This window comes from Capra hircus, chromosome 2 (assembly GCF_001704415.2).
Source record: "Capra hircus breed San Clemente chromosome 2, ASM170441v1, whole genome shotgun sequence".
Taxonomy (NCBI): domain Eukaryota; kingdom Metazoa; phylum Chordata; class Mammalia; order Artiodactyla; family Bovidae; genus Capra; species Capra hircus.
Genome location: NC_030809.1, coordinates 3,844,679 through 3,865,584, shown reverse-complemented (window position 1 = coordinate 3,865,584; position 20,906 = coordinate 3,844,679). Strand labels below are relative to the sequence as shown.

The 20,906-nt window shown below is 47.4% G+C and overlaps 1 protein-coding gene across 1 annotated transcript; it reads left to right on the top strand.

Moving 5' to 3' along the window:
- On the top strand, positions 13,107-20,906 carry MUL1 (mitochondrial E3 ubiquitin protein ligase 1). Its single transcript, XM_018055021.1, has 4 exons — positions 13,107-13,388; positions 16,840-16,927; positions 17,576-17,696; positions 18,969-20,906. The coding sequence occupies exons 1-4, from the start codon at positions 13,269-13,271 to the stop codon at positions 19,690-19,692; spliced, it is 1,053 nt and encodes a 350-aa protein (XP_017910510.1). The 5' UTR covers positions 13,107-13,268; the 3' UTR covers positions 19,693-20,906.

Here is a 20,906-nt window from a genome sequence, read left to right as displayed (position 1 = left end):
AGGACCTCCATGATCTGGCTCTAATGTATCTTTTCAGCCTTTGTTGCCACTACCTCTTCCTGATCAGGGGTGGTATCTACCTTTCTGTAACTCAGTTGGTGCAATTTTTAGAAACCTCAGGTTATCAAGCTGTGTTGTTTAAAAATAATTGTTTCTGTAGAAAAATAACAAAGACTAGAGTGTCTCAGATTTAAAATACCAAGAGTTGTCTTTGTCTGCCCATCAGACCCTCCTCTCTTCTGGTCCCAGCCTTCAGCCTCTAGACCACAGGGGTGAGCACATGTCCCAGATCAGGCAATTATATTAGCCTTGGCCGCAGTGATTGGTCCAGACACAGACATGTGACCCAGGATAGCCAAAGGGAAGTCTTCCCTGAGATTTTTTTTTTCCCCTTCATGGTCCCCCTCTTTGCCTCATCTGTCCCAGTTTTCCTTGCAAAATGAAGACCTTAGTCTAATGCTGCTTGCAACTGTGATCTAACTGAAAGGAGAAAGACTAATGGTGGTGAGAGACTGAAGTGAAAAGGCAGAGAAAAGCAGAACAAAGAGGGGAGAGAGGAAGGGGAGAAAAAGAGAGAATTAGCAAATACTGGCGCGTTTGAGCCCTGGATCCATGTGTCCTAGAGACCAGCTTCACCATGTGGTTCTTCTGCTTAGAATATTCATCTATAATTTTCTATTTTGGCTTAAGCTAGTTTGAATTGGGTCTGACTAGGACTGCAGCCAGGCAGGCTTGCTTGTATGCTCCTGAGAATGAGCACCCTTGAATTTGTACCCTAGACTCCTCCCGGGTGTGCCTTAGTCTTTAGCCTGAGTTAAGCTTCAATGACTTGTGACTGAATGAATTATTGGCTAATAAAAACTCTGCTTATATTTTGTCATTGCAAGCTAGAAACATATCATTTGATTAACTTAGCCAAATACATTTAAATACTAGCAGGCATAGCCTGAAGAACACAGACAACTGGGTCAACGTCAGTAGGTTTCTAGGCTAAGAAAGTAAACCGTGGCCCATTTCACGGTTGCCAACAACTGGCTTGGTAACACAAGCCACGAATTAGGGAACATGACTGTGTTGATTATAACTTGTTCAGATATCATTTGTAACCTCAGAGCTCCTATCTCTCTAACTTGTCTTATGGTTGGTAGAATGGATGCTGAGAAGTCATCCTTCCTTCCTCAGGGAACAGCGCCCAGAACAGTGCTTGTTACTTAGAAGGTGCTCAACTGTTATTTATTGGATTGAACTGAACTGTGTCATTTCTTCTTGGCTTGCTCTTATTGTTCAGTTGCTAAGTATGTCTGACTCTTTGCGACCTCATAGACTGTAGAATGCCAGGCTCCTCTGTCCTTCACTGTCTCTCTAAGTTTGCTCAAATTCATGTCCAATGAATGGGTGATACTATCTAACATCTCATCCTCTGCTTCCCTCTTCTCCTTTTGCTTTCAATGTTTCCCAGCATCAGGGTCTTTTCCAATGAGCTGGCTCTTCACATCAGGTGGCCAAAGTATTGGAGCTTCAGTGTCAATCCTTCCAATGAATATTTAGGGTTGATTTCCTTTAGGATTGACTGGTTTGACCTCCTTGCTGTCCAAGGGACTCTCAAGAATCTTCTCCGGCACCACAGTTCAGAAGCATCATTTCTTCAGTGCTCAGCTTTCTTTATGGTCCAACCCTCACATCTGTATATGACTACTGGAAAAACCATAGCACTGACTATATGGACCTTTGTGGGCAAAGTAATGTCTCAACTTTTTAAATATGCTGTCTAGGTTGGTCATAGTTTTCCTTCTAAGGAGCAAGGGTCTTTTCATTTCATGGCTGCAGTCACTGTCCGCAGTGATTTTGGAACCCAAGAAAGTAAAATCTGTCAACATTTCCACTTTTCCCCCTTCTGTCTGCCATGAAGTAATGGGAAAGGATGCCATCATCTTAGTTTATTTAATGTTGAGTTTCAAGCCAGTTTTTTGCTCTCTTCTTGACTAGCTGGTGTTTTGGCTCCCCTGGCTTCAGTGATTAGCTCAGGGATGGATATGTGAGCCAAGGCAGTCCATGAGACTCAGTTCCAGAATTTTTCTTGAAACTAGTGGGACCAGAACTAGCCGTGCCTGCCAGTAGTACTAACTCCTGCCTTTGTCAGGGGAATAAAAGGGACCATCTCTTTTAACCTGTGCTTCTTAAGAGAGGACTTCCCTGAAGCCCCTCCACAGACCTTCTCTCCCAACAGAACTGGATCATGTGTTCACTCCCAAGCCAGTCTCTGGCAAGGAGGAGGAGACCATCATGACTGGCTGGGACTGAGCCAAGGTCGGCCACCCTGCCGCACAAGGTCCCGCAGTGGGTCCTTTATTGGTCCCTTCCTCCCCAGTGCCGACAGTCTGTTCTCTCTTCCGGTTCCATCTGCCTCGCGCATAGAGAATTCCCTTCCGCCACTGGGAAAAGCTCTTCATTTGACCCTACACCCTTTCTAGCCACCAAACTTCTTTCCTTCCTTCCATCAGAATTAGGTAGGCTAATGACTTGCAGAAGCCAAACGATGTTGCTGAGGTGTGCATTAGGACTCTATATTTAGCCTCTCTCTCAAAATGGACAAAAGCTCAAGAAAGTAGAACCAGGGGCAAAGAAACCATTCAAGCAAAGACTGGGTGACCATCTCTGGGTCAATGTAGAAAGGCTTCGCCTATTGGGAGTGAGTTTGGACTCGTTTTGTTTATTTGTTTACTGAGCACCTACTATATACTAGGTACTGGGCTCAATACTGAGGGTGTAGAGTTAACAAGACAGAATATTCCTGGGGTCATTCAGCTTAGAGGTTAGCAGGGGAGATGGGCCTTGAGTGAAGAATTTTACAGACAGATATATAGTTACAGGTATTGTAAGATGATCCTTAAAATCCCTTTGAATCAAAGACTTATGATTTTCTATGTAAAATACTTCTGTCAGTGCCTGGCGCGTCATAGGTAGTTCAGTAATTGCTACTACTATAGATATTCCCTGCCCGCTGAGCCTCCGGGGAATGTCTCTCTGCTCCAAACTTCTATACTGTCTGCATCTGAGGACCGTGTGTGTCTTCTATGCTGTCTGCATCTGAGGACTGTGTGTGTCTTCTATGCTGTCCATATCTGAGGACCGTGCGTGTCTTCTATACTGTCTGTATCTGAGGACCATGTGTGTCTTCTATGCTGTCTGCATCTGAGGACCGTGCATGTGCACACGTGCTCCGTCTCTTCAGTTGTGTCCGATTGTTTGTGACCCAGACTGTAGCCCACCAGGCTCCTCTGTTTGTGGAATTCTTTGGGCAAGAATACTGGAGTGGGTTGCCATGCTCTCCTCCAAAGGATCTTCCCCACCCAGGGACTGAATCCAGAGCTCCTGTATTGCCAGCGTTGCAGGCACATTCTTTACCACTGAGCCACCTGGGAAGCCCCGTCTGAGTAGTCATAGTTGCTTCTCAGCAGTTGTTGTCAGTCCCTCAGGCATCTCCGACTCTTTGTGACCCCCATGGACTGCAGCATGCCAAGCTTCCCTGTCCATCACTATCTCTCGGAGTTTGCTTAAACTCATGTCCATCAAGTTGGTGATGCCATCCAACCATCTCATCCTCTGTCGTCCCCTTTTCCTCCTGCCTTCAATCTTTCCCAGCATCAGGATCTTTTCAAATGAGTCAGCTCTTTGCATCAGGTGATCAAAGTATTGGAGTTTCAGTTTCAGCATCAGTCCTTCCAATGAAGACCCAGGGTTGATCTCCTTTAGGATGGACTGGTTGGATCTCCTTGCAGTCCAAGGGACTCTCAAGAGTCTTCTCCAACACCATGGTTCAAAAGCATCAATTCTTCAGTGCTCAGCCTTCTTTATGGTCCAACTCTCATGCCTATACATGACTACTGGGAAAACCATAGCTTTGACTAGATGGACCTTTGTCAGCATTCAGCAGTAATTTTACTACTAAATTTTGAATTTGTTTACCTGGTGCCTCCAACTATACTATTAACCTACCAAAGGACCAGATTCAACTAGTTAAGAAACAAGAATCATTCACATTGATTCAGTTCTTTGCCTATGTTCTGCAAGCCAAGAACACAAACTAATTAAAAAGAGAAGATGTCCTAATATATCTCCAGCAGTTTCCCGTACATCAGCTTATCTGGGCCAACAGTAGTCCTGTGCAGAAAGCAGGAACATTATCCTCCCTTTTCTGCTGAGAAAACTAAGGCTTAGAATATCAGATGGTTTTTCAAACTGGGGAGGAGAATGGTTCTTCCTTCATTTTTAACTTATTTTTTAAAGTTTTCTAAAAAATGTATTTGCTGAGTGTTAGTTGCAGCACGTGGGATCTTCAGTATTCCTCGCAGCAGGCGGGATCTTCTGCTGTGGCATGTGGGATCTAGTTCCCTGACCAGGGACCAAACCCTAGCGCCCTGCAGTCGTGGAGTCTTAGCCACTAGACCCCAAGAAGTCCCTCTTCCTGCAATTTTCAAGCCTCTTGACTAGAACTCCTGCTGGAAGACACCAGGGGAATCATCTACTTCTATTTTCCCATTTTACAGATGAGAAACTGAGACTCAGGTAGGTGCTGGACTTGACGGCAATCACATGGTCAGTAAACCAACGAGCTGATGGAAGAGCCCGGCACCTGACTCCCAAGCCTGAATTGAGTCATCCTGTCCTTATACACTGAGCTACAGCTGCTGTTAATAATTAAGGGTGGGTGGGTGTTAAGGGTGGGTGAATGGGGGGTGGGAGGGGAGGGGGTGAGTGTGCAGGGATGAGGATTCGGCATTTCCCAGGTGGGGCTGGAGGCAGAGGTAGTCACAGGGCCTGGGGCTTACTTGGGCCCCTGACACAGCCCCTTGTGGGGCCACAGTTAGCCTCAGGGTTCCCCTTAAATCTCCTGACACGGCCGTTATTCCTTCATCTCCCTTCTCCAGGCCCCCGCTGCTCCCTGACTGCCTTCTGCATTCCGTGCTCTTGCTGCCCCGCTGTGGCTGAGCGTATCCACTGCAGCACTGATCGCACCTGTTCCTGGGGGAAAATCGGAGAAGGCGGTGGCACTCCACTCAAGTCCTCTTGCCTGGAAAATCCCATGGACGGAGGAGCCTAGTGGGCTGCAGTCCATGGGGTCGTGAAGAGTTGGACACGACTTCACTTTCACTTTTCACCTTCATGCATTGGAGAAGGAAATGGCAACCCACTCCAGTGTTCTTGCCTGGAGAATGCTGGGGATGGCGGAGCCTGGTGGGCTGCCATCTCTGGGGTCGCACAGAGTCGGACACGACTGAAGCAACTTAGCAGCAGCAGCAGCAGCAGCAGGGGGAAAATAGCAGAGATAGAAAGAGGGAGGTGAAGGACCCTTAGAGATTATTTTACAAATTGTTTCCCTTTTTCTCGGTGGAATCTAGTTCTAGGGTTTCCCAAATGTACTGTTCATGACTAATTCTTCGAATAGGAGTAATGTGTGTGGTTCAGGGTCGGGAATGACTCCTACCTGTCAACAAGCAGTTTCTAGGGCCAAACACCATGAAAGAGGGGAAAGTCGGTAGAGTTTAGTGCTCGGGCATGGAGCTCTGGAGAAAGAAAGAGTTGTGTGAGCTGCGGCTTCACCTCAGTGATCCCCATCTGTAAAGTGGGGAGGAAAGTAATGCATAATGAGGTTCCCTGGCAGTCCAGTGGTTGAGACTTGGTGCTCCCAATGCCGAGGACACAGGTTTGATCTGTGGTTGGGGAACTAAGATCCCACCTGCCACTCCGCATGACCTAAAATAAAGCACCTAACCAGTGTGTAGGCAGATGGGAGAATGGCATGGAAAGGGCGGTGCTTGGCACACCACACACAAAAATTAACTTGTGTGATAGATAGTGGTTAAGATAGCAGATCCTAAGAGTTCTTATCACACAGATAATTAAAAAAAATTCTTTTAGTATCTATAGGAGATGATGGATGTTAACTAAATCTGTTGTGGTCATCATTTCACAGTATATATAAATCAAGTCATCATGCTGTATACCTTAAACTTACACAGTAATGGATGTTTTATTTATTTCCCAATATAACTGGGAAAAAATAACTTCAGATGGATCACAGACCTAAATGTAAAACATAAAACTATCAAACTTTTGGGAGAAAACCTAGGAGAAAAATGACTGTAGTCTTAGATTGGGCAAAGACTTCTTAATGCAATACTGAAAGCATGATACATAAAAAAAAACCTGACAAACTGGATTTCATAAAAATCAAGAACTTCTGCTCTTCAAAAGACAAAGAGAATGAGAAGTCAAGCCACAATACTGAAGAAAATGTTTGCAAATCACATAGTTTGTAAGGGATTTGTATCCAAAATATACAAAGAATGCTCAATAATTAGCAAACAAAACAACTCAATTTAAAAAATAGGGAAAAGATTTGAGCAGATACTTCTCTCGCAAAGATATGTGGGTAGCAAGCAAGCACATAAAAGATGTTTGATGTAATTAATTATTAGAAAAATGCAAATTAAAACCACAATGGGATGTCATTACATACCTACTAGAAAAGGGGTCCCCAGCTCTGGACCCTGGAATGGTACCGGTCCACGGCCTGTTAGGAACTGAGCCACACATCGGGGGTCAGCAGGAGGCCAGCAAGGGAAGCTTCATTCGTATGCATGGCCTCTCCCTGTCACTCATCACCACCTGAGTTCTGACTCCTGTCAGATTCTGCATTATGGTAGCGGTCCATTTCATTATACACCATCATGTAATAATAATCAGTACCAGTTTAGTCGCTCAGTCGTGTCCGACTCTTTGCAACCTCATGGACTGCAGCACACCAGGCCTCCCTGTCCATCACCAACTCCCAGAGTTTACCCAAACTCATGTCCATTGAGTCAGTGATGCCATACAACCATCTCATCCTCTGTCGTCCCCTTCTCCTCCTGCCTTCAATCTTTCCCAGCATCAGGGTCTTTTCCAATGAGTCAGCTCTTCGTATCAGGTGGACAAAGTATTGAAGTTTCAGCTTCAACATCAGTCCTTCCAATGAACACCTAGGAATGATCTCTTTGAAGATGGACTGGTTGGATCTTCTTGCAGTCCAAGGGACTCTCAAGAGTCTTCTCCAACACCACAGTTCAAAAGCATCAATTCTTTGGCGCTCAGATTTCTTTATAGTCCAACTCTCACATCCATATGGGACTACTGGAAAAACCATAGCCTTGCCTAGACGGACCTTTGTTGGCAAAGTAATGTCTCTGCTTTCTAATATGCTATCTAGGTTGGTCATAACTTTCCTTCCAAAGAGTAAGCGTCTTTTAATTTCATGGCTGCAATCACCATCTGCAGTGATTCTGGAGCCCCCCAAAATAAACTCAGCCACTGTTTCCACTGTTTCTCAATTTATTTGCCATGAAGTGATTGGACAGGATGCCATGATCTTAGTTTTCTGAATGTTGAGTTTTAAGCCAACTTTTTCACTCTCCTCTTTCACTTTCATCAAGAGGCTTTTTAGTTCTTCTTCACTTTCTGCCATAAGGGTGGTGTCATCTGCATATCTGAGGTTATTGAGATTTCTCCCGGCAATCTTGATTCCAGCTTGTGCTTCTTCCAGCCCAGCGTTTCTCATGATGTACTCTGCATATAAGTTAAATAAGCACAGTGACAATATACAGCCTTGACATACTCCTTTTCCTATTTGGAACTAGTCTGTTGTTCCATGTCCAGTTCTAACTGTTGCTTCCTGACCTGCATACAGATTTCTCAAGAGGCAGGTAAGGTGGTCTGGTATTCCCATCTCTTTCAGAATTTTCCACAGTTTATTGTGATCCACACAGTCAAAGGCTTTGGTATAGTCAATAAAGCAGAAATAGATGTTTTTCTGGAACTCTTTTGCTTTTTCCATGATCCAGCAGATGTTGGCAATTTGATCTCTGGTTCCTTTGCCTTTTCTAAAACCAGCTTGAACATCTGGAAGTTCACGGTTCATGTTTTGCTGAAGCCTGGTTTGGAGAATTTTGAGCATTACTTAACTAGCGTGTGAGATGAGTGCAATTGTGCGGTAGTTTGAGCATTGTATGGCATTTCCTTTCTTTGGGATTGGAATGAAAACTGACCCTTTCCAGTCCTGTGGCCACTGCCGAGTTTTCCAAATTTGCTGGCATATTGAGTGCAGCACTTTCACAGCATCATCTTTTAGGATTTGAAAGAGCTCAACTGGAATTCCATCACCTCCACTAGCTTTCTTCGTAGTGATGCTTACTAAGGCCCACTTGACTTCACATTCCAGGATGTCTGGCTTTAGGCGAGTGATCACACCATTGTAATTATCTGTGTCATGAAGATCTTTTTTGTACATAATAATGGGCTTCCCTGATAGCTCAGTTGGTAAAGAATCCGCCTGCAATGCAGGAGACCCCGGTTCAATTCCTGAGTTAGGAAGATCGCCTGGAGAAGGGATAGGCTACCCACTCCAGTATTCTTGGGCTTCCCTGGTGGCTCAGCTAGTAAAGAATCTGCCCACAGTGAGATGTGGGTTTGATCTCCACGAGGAGATGTGGGTTTGATCCCTGGGTTGGGAAGATCCTCTGGCAAAGGGAATGGCTACTCACTCCAGTATTCTGGCCTGGAGAATTCCATGGACTGTAACAATAATAGAAATTAATTGCACAATAAATGAAATCCGTCTGAATCATCCTGAAACCATTATCCCTCTTGGATCTGTGGAAAAAATTGTTTTCCACGAACCTGGCCCCCAGTGCCAAAAAGGTTGGGGACCACTGTATCAGGATGTTTAAAATCAAAAGACTGATTATAGCAAATATTGCTGAGGATGTGAAGGATGTGGGATTCTCACCTACTGCTGGTGGGAATGTACAACGCTGCAACCGTTTTTGGGAACTTCTAGGTAGTTTCTTAAAAAGTTAAATATATATCTGATGCATGACCCAGCCATTCCTGTCTGAGGAATTTACCCAAGAGAAATGAAAGCATCCATGCACACACAGACTTAGACATGCATGCTCAAAGCAGCTTTATTTGTAATAGTTAAAAACTGGAAACAATCCAAATGTCCATTAACAGGCCAATGAATAAACAGATTGTGATATATTTTTACAATGGAACATTACTCAGCAGTAAAAAAAAAAGGCATAAACTGTTATTGACATGCAGTAATATGGATAAATATCAAAATAATTATTCTGAGAGAAGCCAGAGAAGAGAGAGTACATACCATGTGATTCTATTTATATGAACTTTTAGAAGATGCAGACTTACAGTGGCAGCAAACAGCTCTGTGGTCACCTGGGGATGGGATGGGGTTTACCTCATTATAAAAAGAAAAAGGTCTCCCCGACACCCTGCCTGAGGTCAGAGGGCATGTCCTGCATCGATCCTTGCATTCCACTGGGTTAAATGGCCATTAAAAGTATGCTGACACTTGATAATTCCTAATGATGATTAAGTTAAAGGCTTTCCCATGGGAAAGCTCTGTAAGCAAAGTGAGTGACGACCTGATGTGATTGTTAATCTTTTTTAAATTTCCTTCGGCACAGCTGTGTGGCAGCTGTGTGGCAACATTAACGCAGGAGGTCTCATCTTTCAAATCTCCCTGGTGCCTGGACCCTGCCGAGTGTCTCACCAGAATGGAGCACCTGCGAGGGCATTTACCCAGTGACTCACTGGGAACTCAGGGACTTTGTGAAATGCTTCCAGCGGTGGCGCTGTCCTTAGTAAACCCCTCCCCTTCCGGTTGCTCCTCCTAGATTCTCTGCCTGGTACCTCACTTTCCTCTTCGGAACTTAACCTCACTTTCTCTAAGTCAGAGGCTCCTCTTTAACTTGTGATTCAATGAGGACAGTCATGCTGAGCTGAGAACCGCGCTCTGGGGACATCTGGCTGCAGCTGAAAGTGCCCGTCGTCCATCACTTCTAACAAGGTCCACATGATGGAAATCTCAAAATGTCACAATAGTCCACCTGGCTACTGAAGGATTTCAGCCTTTGGCAAAAAAAAAAAAAAAAAAAAAAAGGCAGAGCTATTTAAGAGCAAACTGCTTTAAGAATGACAATCTTTTATAGAGTACAAACTTATGCAGGGGAAAGGTGGGGGAAAGATAAATTAGGAAGGGGGATTAACAGATACACACTACTCTACATAAAATAGATAAACAACAAGGTCCTAGGACTGGGAACTACATTCGACACCTTGTAATAACCTATAATGGAAAAGAATTTGAAAAAGAATTGATACACGTGTAACTGAACAGATAAATATGTGTAACTGAATACATATGGAGACATATGTACAGCTGAATCACTTTGCTGTACACTGGCGGTGGTGAAGTCGCTCAGTCGTGTCCGACTCTTTGCGACCTCGTGGACTGTAGCCCACCAGGCTCCTCCGTCCATGGGATTCTCCAGGCAAGAATACTGGAGTGGGTTGCCATTTCCTTCTCCAGGGGATCTTCCCAACCCAGGGATCAAACCCAGGTCTCCCGCATTGGAGGCAGATGCTTTACCCTCTGAGCCACCAGGGAAGCCTGCTGTACACTGGGAACACTGTAAATCAACTACAATTTAATTTAAAAAAAAAAGAAAGAAAAGAAGTCTGGTGTTGGACCCTCCCTTCTCCACCTGGCAGGTTATAGTCCACAGGGTCAGAAAGGACTGAGCAACTGAGCATGCACGCATGCCGCACCACATACAAAACAGACTCAGATGGCTTAAAGACCTAAACAATAAGAATGAGAATCGGGATCAGTCTAGACGGGTGGGGTAGGGAGGGAGACGGGAGAGAGGTTCAAAAGGGAGGGGTATATGTATACCTATGGTAGAGTCATGTTGAGGTTTGACAGAAAACAACAAAGTTCTATAAAGCAATTGTCCTTCAATAAAAAAATAAAATTTAAAACATGGGTAAAAAAAAGAATGAGAACCATAAAATTCTTAGACGAGGACATTGACAGAACACTCGCTGACATAGCTGTGGCACTATTTTCTTGAATAAGTCTCCTGAGGCAACAGAAATAAAACCGAAAATTAACAGGTGGGGCCTGATTAAACTTAAAACTTGTGCACAGCAGAGAAAACCATCGACGAAATAAAAAGACAATCTATGGAATGGGAGAAAATATTTTTAAATGATGTGACTGACAAGAGGTTAGTATCTAAAATATACAAACAGTTCATACAACAATATCAGTAACAATATCATCATCAACAACTGCCTAATCAAAAAATGAGCAGAAGACTTGTATAGCCATTTTTCCAAAGAAGACATACACATGGCTAACAGGCACATGAAAAGATGCTCCACACCACTAATTATTAGAGAAATGCAAATCAAAACAACAATCATGTCACCTCATGCCTGTCAGAATGAGTATCATCAAAAAGTCTACAAATAACAAATGCTGGAGAAAATGTGGACAAAAGGGAACTCTTGTACACTGTTGGTGGGAATGTAAATTGGTACAGCCACTGTGGAAAATAGTTTGCAGCCTCCTCAAAAAATTAAAAATAAAGTTATCCAGCAATTCCACTCCTGGGTATATATTTGGAAAAAAAACAAAAACACTGGTTTGAAAAGATAAATACTCCTCAGTGTTATAGCAGCACTATTGAGCATAGTCAAGGCATGGAAGCAACCCAAGTGCCTAGCAACAGATGCCTGGATTAAGAAGCTGTGATATTTCACTCAGTCATTAAAAAAAGGCTGAAATACTGCCATTTGCAGCCACTTGGATGGACCTAGAGAATATTATGCTTAATGAAATGAGTCAGACAGGGAAAGGCAAATTCTGTAAGATATCATTTATATGTAGGATTTAAAAACAATATAAATAAAGGTACATGCAAAACAGAAACAGATTCAGAGAGGCAGAAAATACTCTTGTGGCTACCAAAGGGGAGGGGGGTGGTCGGGAGAGACGACATAGGGCTTGATTAGCTGATACACGCCACCAAATATAAAAGCGAGGAGGATGTACCGTGCAGCACAGGGAATTGCAGGCATTATCTTGTGATAACCTATGTGGAGTATAATCTGCAAACATATTGAATCACTGCTGTACAGATCAGGAAACATTTTGAAATCTGCTCTATAACTGCGCGGTGAGGATTAAGTGGTTTGATGTTGGTGAAACTTTTTGTCACAGTTCAGTTCAGTCGCTCAGTTAGGTCCGACTCTTTCCGACCCCATGGACTGCAGCATGCCAGGCCTCCCTGTCCATCACCAACTCCCGCAGTTCACTCAGACTCATATCTACTGAGTCAGTGATGCCATCCAACCATCTCATCCTCTGTCCTCCCCTTCTCCTCCCGCCTTCAATCTTTCCCAGCATCAGAGTCTTTTCAAATGAGTCAGCTCTTCGCATCAGGTGACCAAAGTATTGGAGTTTCAGCTTCAGCATCAGTCCTTCCAATGAATATTCAGGACTGATTTCCTTTAGGATGGACTGGTTGGATCTCCTTGCAGTCCAAGAGACTCTCAAGAGTCTTCTCCAGCACCACAGATAAAAAGCATCAATTCTTCGGCGCTCAGCTTTCTTTATAGTCCAACTATCAGATCCATACATGACTACCGGAAAACAACAGTTGTAGCTGTAATTATAAATTAGTAAAGTAAGTTGTTATGTGTGGTGCTGGCAGATTAAAGAGTTTCTTTAGTGATCTAACCTCCTGTCTTGGAGGTGATAAGCTGTGCAGTCCGGTAAATTCCTCTCCAGTAGCAGTGTGACTTTGAGCACATCCACTAACCTCTCTGGCCTGTCTTCTAAAGCTGAAGAAAAAAAGCCAAGACCCAAGGTTTGCCCTGAAGCTTAAATGTGTACTCCCCCTAAATGCTTACCCGACGTTCTTTCCTTCCCATCCAATGGCGGAGTCATCGAACAACGCCTGCAATAATAATAACCCCAGGAAAGCAGAAGGCCTGAAACCGTGGCACCGCAAGCGATACAACTACGGCCAGAGTTGAAATGGTCGCGGAGGGACAAGAGATCGCTCAGGTTCCGCAAACCATTCCGCACTGCCAACTCCTGGATCCCCGACTGCAGCGAAGGCAGCTGATGCTGGTCCATCACCCTGGCAACAGCACCTTCCGGTCTGTGTTGCCCGCCCTACCCCGCCCCACTTCCGGTTCCGGGTCCTGTGCCTTCGGCGGGCGGCTGGCCGCGGGCTTCCGGGAGGAGCCGTCTCCGGGGGTGTGGTTCCGGGTGGCGGGAGGCTGAGGGGCGAGGGCTCGCTCGAGCGCTGCGGGGTCGCTTTAGCGCGGCGGCCTCGCTAGGGCTCGGCGCAGCCATGGAGAGCGGAGGGCGGCCCTCGCTGGGTCAGTTCATCCTCCTGGGCACCAGCTCTGTGGTCACCGCCTTCCTGTACTCCGTGTACCGGCAGAAGGCCCAGGTCGCCCAGGAGCTCAAGGTCAGTGCCCGAGCCCGCCCGGCCTCAGCCGGCCGTGCCGCCCCGGGGGGACGGTGAGCCCCCCGACCTGCCGTGGGCCGCTCCACCCTCGGGAAAAGGTCCCAGAGAGGAACCAGGCCCTGGGAGGGCGTCGCCCGGCCCCCAGGAGCCAGGATCAGAGTTCGGGTCGCGTGAACGGCTTCCCTTCCTCCTTTCCCCCAAGTCCCTCTCGTTACTCAGAATAAACCTTGACTGCATCACTTTGTTGACGAAAAAAATCTTTATTGAACACTTGCTATGCCCCAGGCGCCGAGCCTGGGTGGAACAGACAGAAATTCCTGTCCTCATGGAGAGTGCATTCTAGTCCAACCAGATGGTGTGACACGTGGGGATAAAAACTACAGCCTAGTGCAGAGAAGAGGGGAAATGGGAGTGCTGGAGAAAGGGAGGTTTGCTCTTTTAAACAGGGTGGCAGTTGAGCAGAGCCCAGGAGGATTTGAGGCGAGCGTGCAGGTGCCTGGGAGGGGACAGCTCCTTGCTTCTGCAGACTCTGCCTTTTTATATTACGGCCGTTTAAGAATATCGCTCACTTTTCTAATGCAGCACCTGACGATTTACACAACAGATTCCCGTCTTAGTTTTAGGCAGATGAAATGCTACCTCCAACCTGCCAATCAAGAAGTCGAAGCTCGGAGGAAAGGTCTGTACAGTGTCAGTTTGGAGCTTAAACTTAGGTCTTTTGATTCAGAGTGTAGATTTTTTTTTTTTTTTTGGTTGACCACATTGCTTTATTATGAATGTGTGAGTGGCTCATGAGAGATGAACCTCATTAGGTCAGAAACGACATCTTACCCTTCCTCCTTTCTAGGTTCAAACTCAATGCTTAACAGAGAGTAGACACTCAATAAATACTTGTGGATTTGTGCTGGTGAAATTTCTTGTTTGAAAAAGATGGATTTCTGCGACGCCGTGCCAGGCTTTCTCTAGCTGTGGCGAGCAGGGGCCGGAGCTCCCCTCAGTTGCAGTGCGCAGGCTTGCCATTGCTGTGGCTTCTCTGGTTGCAGAGCATTGGCTCTGGAGCGCACGCCTTAGTTGCCTCGAGGCATACGGGCATCTTCATGGACAGGGGATCGAGCTGTGTCCCCTGTACTGGCAGGTGGCTTCTTAACCACTGGACCACCAGGGAAGTCCTGGCTGAAATTTCATAATACAGCAGGACTTAATTTGACATTTATTTGGAAGACGGATGCCTCAACCTGACACGCTTCATTATCATCAGATAATATGCGTTGAGAGCTTAGCAACAAGTGTGTGAGTTTTGGAATACACCTAATTAACAGGGAGTTGAATTTGGGGTGTGAATCACAGCCTGCTGAGATTCCAGCTGCCTTCTTGTCTGCTTAATTAAATTACTTCTGAAATGACTGGCTGTGGTTGTAATTGATACTTCAGTTTCTGACTCTGAATCAGAAATCGCATTGGCATCAAGTCGGCTAGAGATGGGACCCTTCGAAGCAGTGAGTGCTCTGGGATCCATCTCTGGGTGACCTTAAAAGCTTTGCCAATTAGTTCCTCAATGAGGATGAAATAAGTAGCTCCTGCCTGGAAAAACAGTTGGGACTCTAGCTTAAGCTCTATTTTCTTGATCTGATTACAAAAATTCCGGACTAGGGTTTGTGTCTTACCCTTTTACATCTCTCACGGTGACGGGGATGCATATTTATTGCATACCTACTGTGTGCCAGCCCCTGGTCTGGATTCTTTCACACCTTAAGTTTCATTTAATTCACATGAAAATCCTGTAAGGTTGTTTTCCCCACCCTGTGATAAATTAAGTTGCCCAGAGTCACAATAGATGCCTTGAAGCTTGATTTAGTCGCAGGCTTTCTGACTGAATTTCACCTCCTTTCCTTCTAAAAAATGTTTAGACCATCCTGTGGTGGATACTTGACTATTTAGGTGACTTTGAGCAAATTACTTCACCTCTCTGAGCCTCAGTTTCCTTATCTGTAATTGGGGATGATAATGTCTACTGCAGAGGGATGGTATGAGCATTAAATGGGGTTATGCATTTAAAATGCTTAGCAGAGTGCTGGGAATGTAGTATATGTAAGTGCTTAGTTATTCACTAATTTCTTCATCAGATGGGTAAGAGTTGACTCATTGGAAAAGACTCTGATGCTGGGAGGGATTGGGGGCAGGAGGAGAAGGGGACGACCGAGGATGAGATGGCTGGATGGCATCACGGACTCGATGGACATGAGTCTGAGTGAACTCCGGGAGATGGTGATGGACAGGGAGGCCTGGCGTGCTGCGATTCATGGGGTCACAAAGAGTTGGACACGACTGAGCGACTGAACTGAACTGAACTGATGGGTCAGGCACTATCTCGGCACTAGGGGGACGGCAGTGAGCAAGACCAGCAAGGCCCTAGCCCTCCTGTGCTTACAGCGCAGTGGAGGGGGAGACCGACAATAAACGAGTAAATAAACCTGAGTGTTAGTTGTTACTGCCCGTTGTTTTTATTACCTTCGCAGTGTACGTGGGTAATAATTTTTATTGACCTTGCTCCTGTTGTTTACTGGGTGGCAACAGCTTAAACTCAGAGGGACCTTAATACGTATCCAGTACTACCCACCTCTTTCGAGGTTACTTGCCTGGTATCCGTAAGATGGTGTTGATGAAAATACCTGAAAGCAGGAACCGTTTCCTTCATTCGTCCCTGAATCCTTGGCCCCCAGCACAGGGCCTGGTTCAGGAAATGTTCAGTGGCTTTATTAATTTTACCTTACTTTTGATGGAACAGTAGCAGGCTTGATTGGTTCCCAAGTATAGCAGATTGGGATGAGAACAGGAAGGAATGGAGAACTGGGGACTGTGAGAGGAAGGGAGCGGCAGAGGTGGCTGTGCTCGGCTGTTTATGAGAGGGAAGGAGGCAGACGGAGGTGGAGGATAATGTTTAGCACCGTCCACAAAGCCACACCCTACAGTGCAAAGGCAGTGCTTTATTATAATGTGTGATGCAGAGCATGAACTGACAAGGGCCTGGTGATATAATGCCTACCACCGCCCAAGCCCCTGCCATGTACAGGGCGCTGGTTTACGTGCTTTTACATGTAAACTCTTCAGATGCATGGTTCTGTGTCATCAAGAAGAGATCAAATTACATTCAGTCACGGTATACAGATTGATTAGTGCCTTTAATATTTTCATCTTAGCACGTGAAACTGAAAAGGACTGTGTGTTTGGTTAACTGGTGTACATGGCAGCCCCGTTTGCAGGTGGCGGAAACAAGGTGCCTGTTTATATGGTGAAGCTGGGACACAGCTTTGGAATCTGACCGTCCTTAGTCACCTTCCTGCCTGGTTCCCTTATTCTCTCAACGTGCAAAAAAGAGTCATTTTCTTGCTTCACTTGTTTGATTGAGCATGTCAGTATTGAACAGTCAGTCCAATCTGTTGTTTCCGTTTAGGGAGCTAAAAGAATCCACTTGGGTGAAGACTTAAAGAGTATTCTTTCAGAAGCTCCAGGGAAATGTGTGCCTTATGCTGTTATTGAAGGTATGTTTATTTATTGGTAAAATGAAAAATAACTCAGTCTTTCAAAGTTTGATACAGATCTTCCTGGCTGACATTGACGGTCTTTTGTAGCCTTGGGGTGGGGGTTCAGAATTTGGACTTTGGGGTCAGGAAGACCTGGGTTACTGCTGTATGATTTTGAGGAAATTACCCCAGCTTCCGAGCCTCCATTGCCCCATCTCTAAGATATACGTTGAAAGTGAAAGTTGATCTGAAAGTGAAAGTTGCTCAGTCGTGTCTGACTCTGCAACCCCACGGACTGTAGCCCACCAGGCTCCTCTGCCCACGGAATTCTCCAGGCAAGAATACTGGAGTGGGTAGCTATTCCCTTTTCCAGGGGAGCTTCCCAATCCAGGGATTAAACTCTGGGTCTCCTGCATTGCAGGCAGATTCTGTATTGTCTGAGCCACCAGGGAAGCCCAGAATATACCTTAGAGGGTGGTAATAACACTGAAATGATGTGATCCATGTAAACTGCTCAGCAGAGTGCCCCCAAAGCATAACTGCTGGCGATAACAGTGTCATCACTTTGATTAATTAAACTGACTCAGACTAAAAACAAAATCTAAATTACTTTAAAGGAAAGGACAGAAGAGTTCTACAGAAATAAAATAATTTGTTTCCATTTAGGAGCTGTTCGATCTGTTAAAGAAACACTTAACAGCCAGTTTGTGGAAAATTGCAAGGGGGTGATTCAGCGGCTGACGCTTCAGGAGCACAAGATGGTGTGGAACCGGACAACCCACCTCTGGTGCGTATCCTTGCTCCAGGGGCCCAGACCTCGAAGATGGTCAGCTGAGAAGCTGGCGTCCTGGCCCTGTCTCCAGGTGTTCAAGCTCTTCCTGAGACAGGGTGGAGACCAGCCTCTCAGTGCCACTCAGATCTCTGCCACTGCAGTCTCCTAGGCATCTTGTCCAAAGGTAGATTCCTGGCCTCTTCCAGATCTGCCTGGATAGAATTTCCAGGGTAGGGGACCTGGAGTCTGTAGATATGCACACTAAGGGTTGAGAAGCCCTGACTGATGGTATGGATTGATGATTTCCAGTGCTCCATGCTGTAACATGGAGTTCCATTTTTCCAACTGGTCCTCGGGGGGTTCTGTTTTGGAGTTTTATCTTAATTTTTATTGTAAAAATTATAATTAAAATTTAAAAAATTAAGAATTCAATTTTTATTAAGGCTGCTTAACCTGCGATCTCCTCTTTTAACACAATTTTAAGTGCAGCAACGCAGAACCGTTAGCTGCAGGCACAGGCTGTACAGCAGATTTCGAGCTTCCTCGTCTTGTAGAACTGAAACTTTACACCCGGGGAACGTCAGCTCCCCGTTTTCTTCTTCCCTCAGCCCCTGGCAATCCCTGTTTCGCTCTGTCTCGATGGATGTGGCTACATTAGACACTCCATGCAAATGGAACCCTGCAGTCCCTGTCCTTCTGTGGCTGCCTTAGCTCGCTTTGCTGATGTCCCCCAGGTTCGCCATGTTGTCGCATGTGGCGAGATTTCCTTTTTCTTTTCTTGTCTTTTTAAAGGCTGACTAGCATCCTGTTGTATGCATGGACCGCATTTTCTAGGTTCACTCATCGGTAGTCACTGATGTGGCTGCCGTGTTTCGGCTGCTGTGAATAAGCAGTGAGCCAGGGAGCACAGATCTCTCTCCAGATCCAGATTTCAGTTCTTCTAGATCCACGGTCCGAAGTGGGATTGCTGGGTCATATATGGTAGTTCTGTTTTTAAGTTTTTTGAGGGATTTAAGATAAAAATCGATCTGTCTTAACAGGGGCAAAGGGAGATAAAAAGAGTAGAGGTGATCTCTGATGGCATTTGTTGCCCACTGAGGCGGCCAGAGAACCGGAAAACCTGCGCTTCCCTCTTCTGAGGCGCTGGACCAGTGTGGTGTCTGTTGACGTCTTCTCTTGCTCTCGGTTCACGCTTGATCCTGCCCTGGCCTCCAGGTGGTCTCCAGCCCTGTCTGGCTGTGAGGTGTTTGCGGTCCTCTGATTTACCATGCGCCCTCATTCCTGCAGGAACGACTGTTCCAAGATCATTCACCAGAGGACCAACACGGTGCCCTTTGACCTGGTGCCCCACGAGGACGGCGCGGGCGTGGCTGTGCGCGTGCTGAAGCCCCTGGACGCGGTAGACCTGGGCCTGGAGACGGTGTACGAGAGGTTCCACCCCTCCACGCCGTCCTTCACCGACGTCGTTGGCCACTACCTCAGTGGGGAGCGGCCCAAGGGCATCCAGGAGACGGAGGAGATGCTGAAGGTGGGGGCGCCGCTCACGGGGGTGGGCGAGCTGGTGCTGGACCACAGCTGCGTGCGCCTGCAGCCCCCCAAGGGGCCGGGCATGCAGTACTACCTGAGCGGCCAGGACTTCGACAGTCTGCTGCAGCGGCAGGAGTCCAGCGTCCGGCTCTGGAAGGTCCTGGTTCTGGTCTTTGGCTTCGCCGCCTGCGCCAGTCTCTTCTTCCTCCTCCGGAAGCAGTACCTGCGGCGGCGGCGCGAGCGGCGGCGGCCAGAGGAGGAGTTCCGGGAGCGCACCTGTCCCGAGGAGGACCGTCCCGAGGAGGACCGAGAGGGCCCGAAGGGCGCCTGCGTCGTGTGCCTGAGCAACTTCCGGTCGTGCGTCTTCCTGGAGTGCGGCCACGTGTGCGCCTGCACTGAGTGCTACCGCGCGCTGCCCGAGCCCCGGCGGTGCCCGATCTGCAGGCAGGCGATCAGCCGGGTGGTGCGCTTGTACAACAGCTAAGGCGGGGTACGGGGAGACCCTGTCCCACTTCTGGGGTGTTTAGCATCTCTGGGCCCTTACAAGAGTAGTGACGGGGCCGCCACCAGCCGTGGAAGGCCGCCTTTGTCCAGTGTGGGGGTGGCCTTTGCCAGCCTGGAGCACAGGCGCACAACCCCATGCCCCGTCCTGGCAAGGGTGACGGGGGTGCCGTGTCCCTTCCCTGGAGCCAGGTGAGCCCGTGTGTGGCTGAGAAGAGCTCACCGCCCAAGCGCCAAAGTCCGTGGCCTCCAGCTTTTCTGTCCCTGTCTTCTCCCCACTCCCCCTCTCTCCCCCCAGGTGTGGGTCCCTGTGGACCAGAGCCTGAAAGACTGGCCAGAGGGGAGAGCAGAGTTGCTTTGAGGAGCCGCCTGAGAGCAGGCTGTGGGGCAGTCTTCCTCCCCCTTGCTTACCCTGCAACTCCCCGGGAAGAGTCTCCAGGCTGGTCATGTCCCTTACCTGCCGGATTCCCACGTATGTGCACGTGGATCAGCATAAAAGGCAGTGAATGCAGCGGCTGCCCACTGCCTAACAGGCCGGGACTCTGGTCGGAGAAGGGAGGCAGGTTGCTGGCAGGGCCACTTGGAATGGTGCCCATTCATTGTTCCCCCGGCACGGTGCAGACAGGGCTGCCTAGCTGCAGCCTTCCTGGGGCCGCAGGACCTAAAGAGGGCGCTGGGAGCACGCAGTCCGCCCTGACTTGGAGCTCAGAGGCCCGAACCGGCTGAGGGCTGGCTCAGGTTTTCTCTGCCCAGGCTGAGCTGGAAAGGTCTTAGCCCCAAAGGAAGCAATAAGGATGCTGCTATCCTGGCCTGCAGTTTTCTCAGCTTCTCATGGAGGCTCCCACCAAGGAAAAGTAGCAGCCAGCATCTTGAACCTGGGGCCTTGTCCAGGCTAGCCCTAACCCCGCCACTGAAGAGCTCACACTCCAGGGGCGTCATCACACCACCCCTTCACTCCTCCCCGTCCCACTTGAGTTTGTGAGTGAGACAAGCGGGCGAGCCCCTCGCACTGCCTGTCAAGTGTCCAGGGTCACTAAAGTCACGTGCGCAGCACTTTCTTCTCTCCCTTCCCTGGCTCTGAGCATCCATGCCCTCATTGCCCTTTGTGCAGGGGAAGGGGATGTGCTCTCGGGGGCTGACACCAGCTGTATGCAGTGTCCAGTGTGGACAGCACTAATAAAACTCCTTCTCACCGAG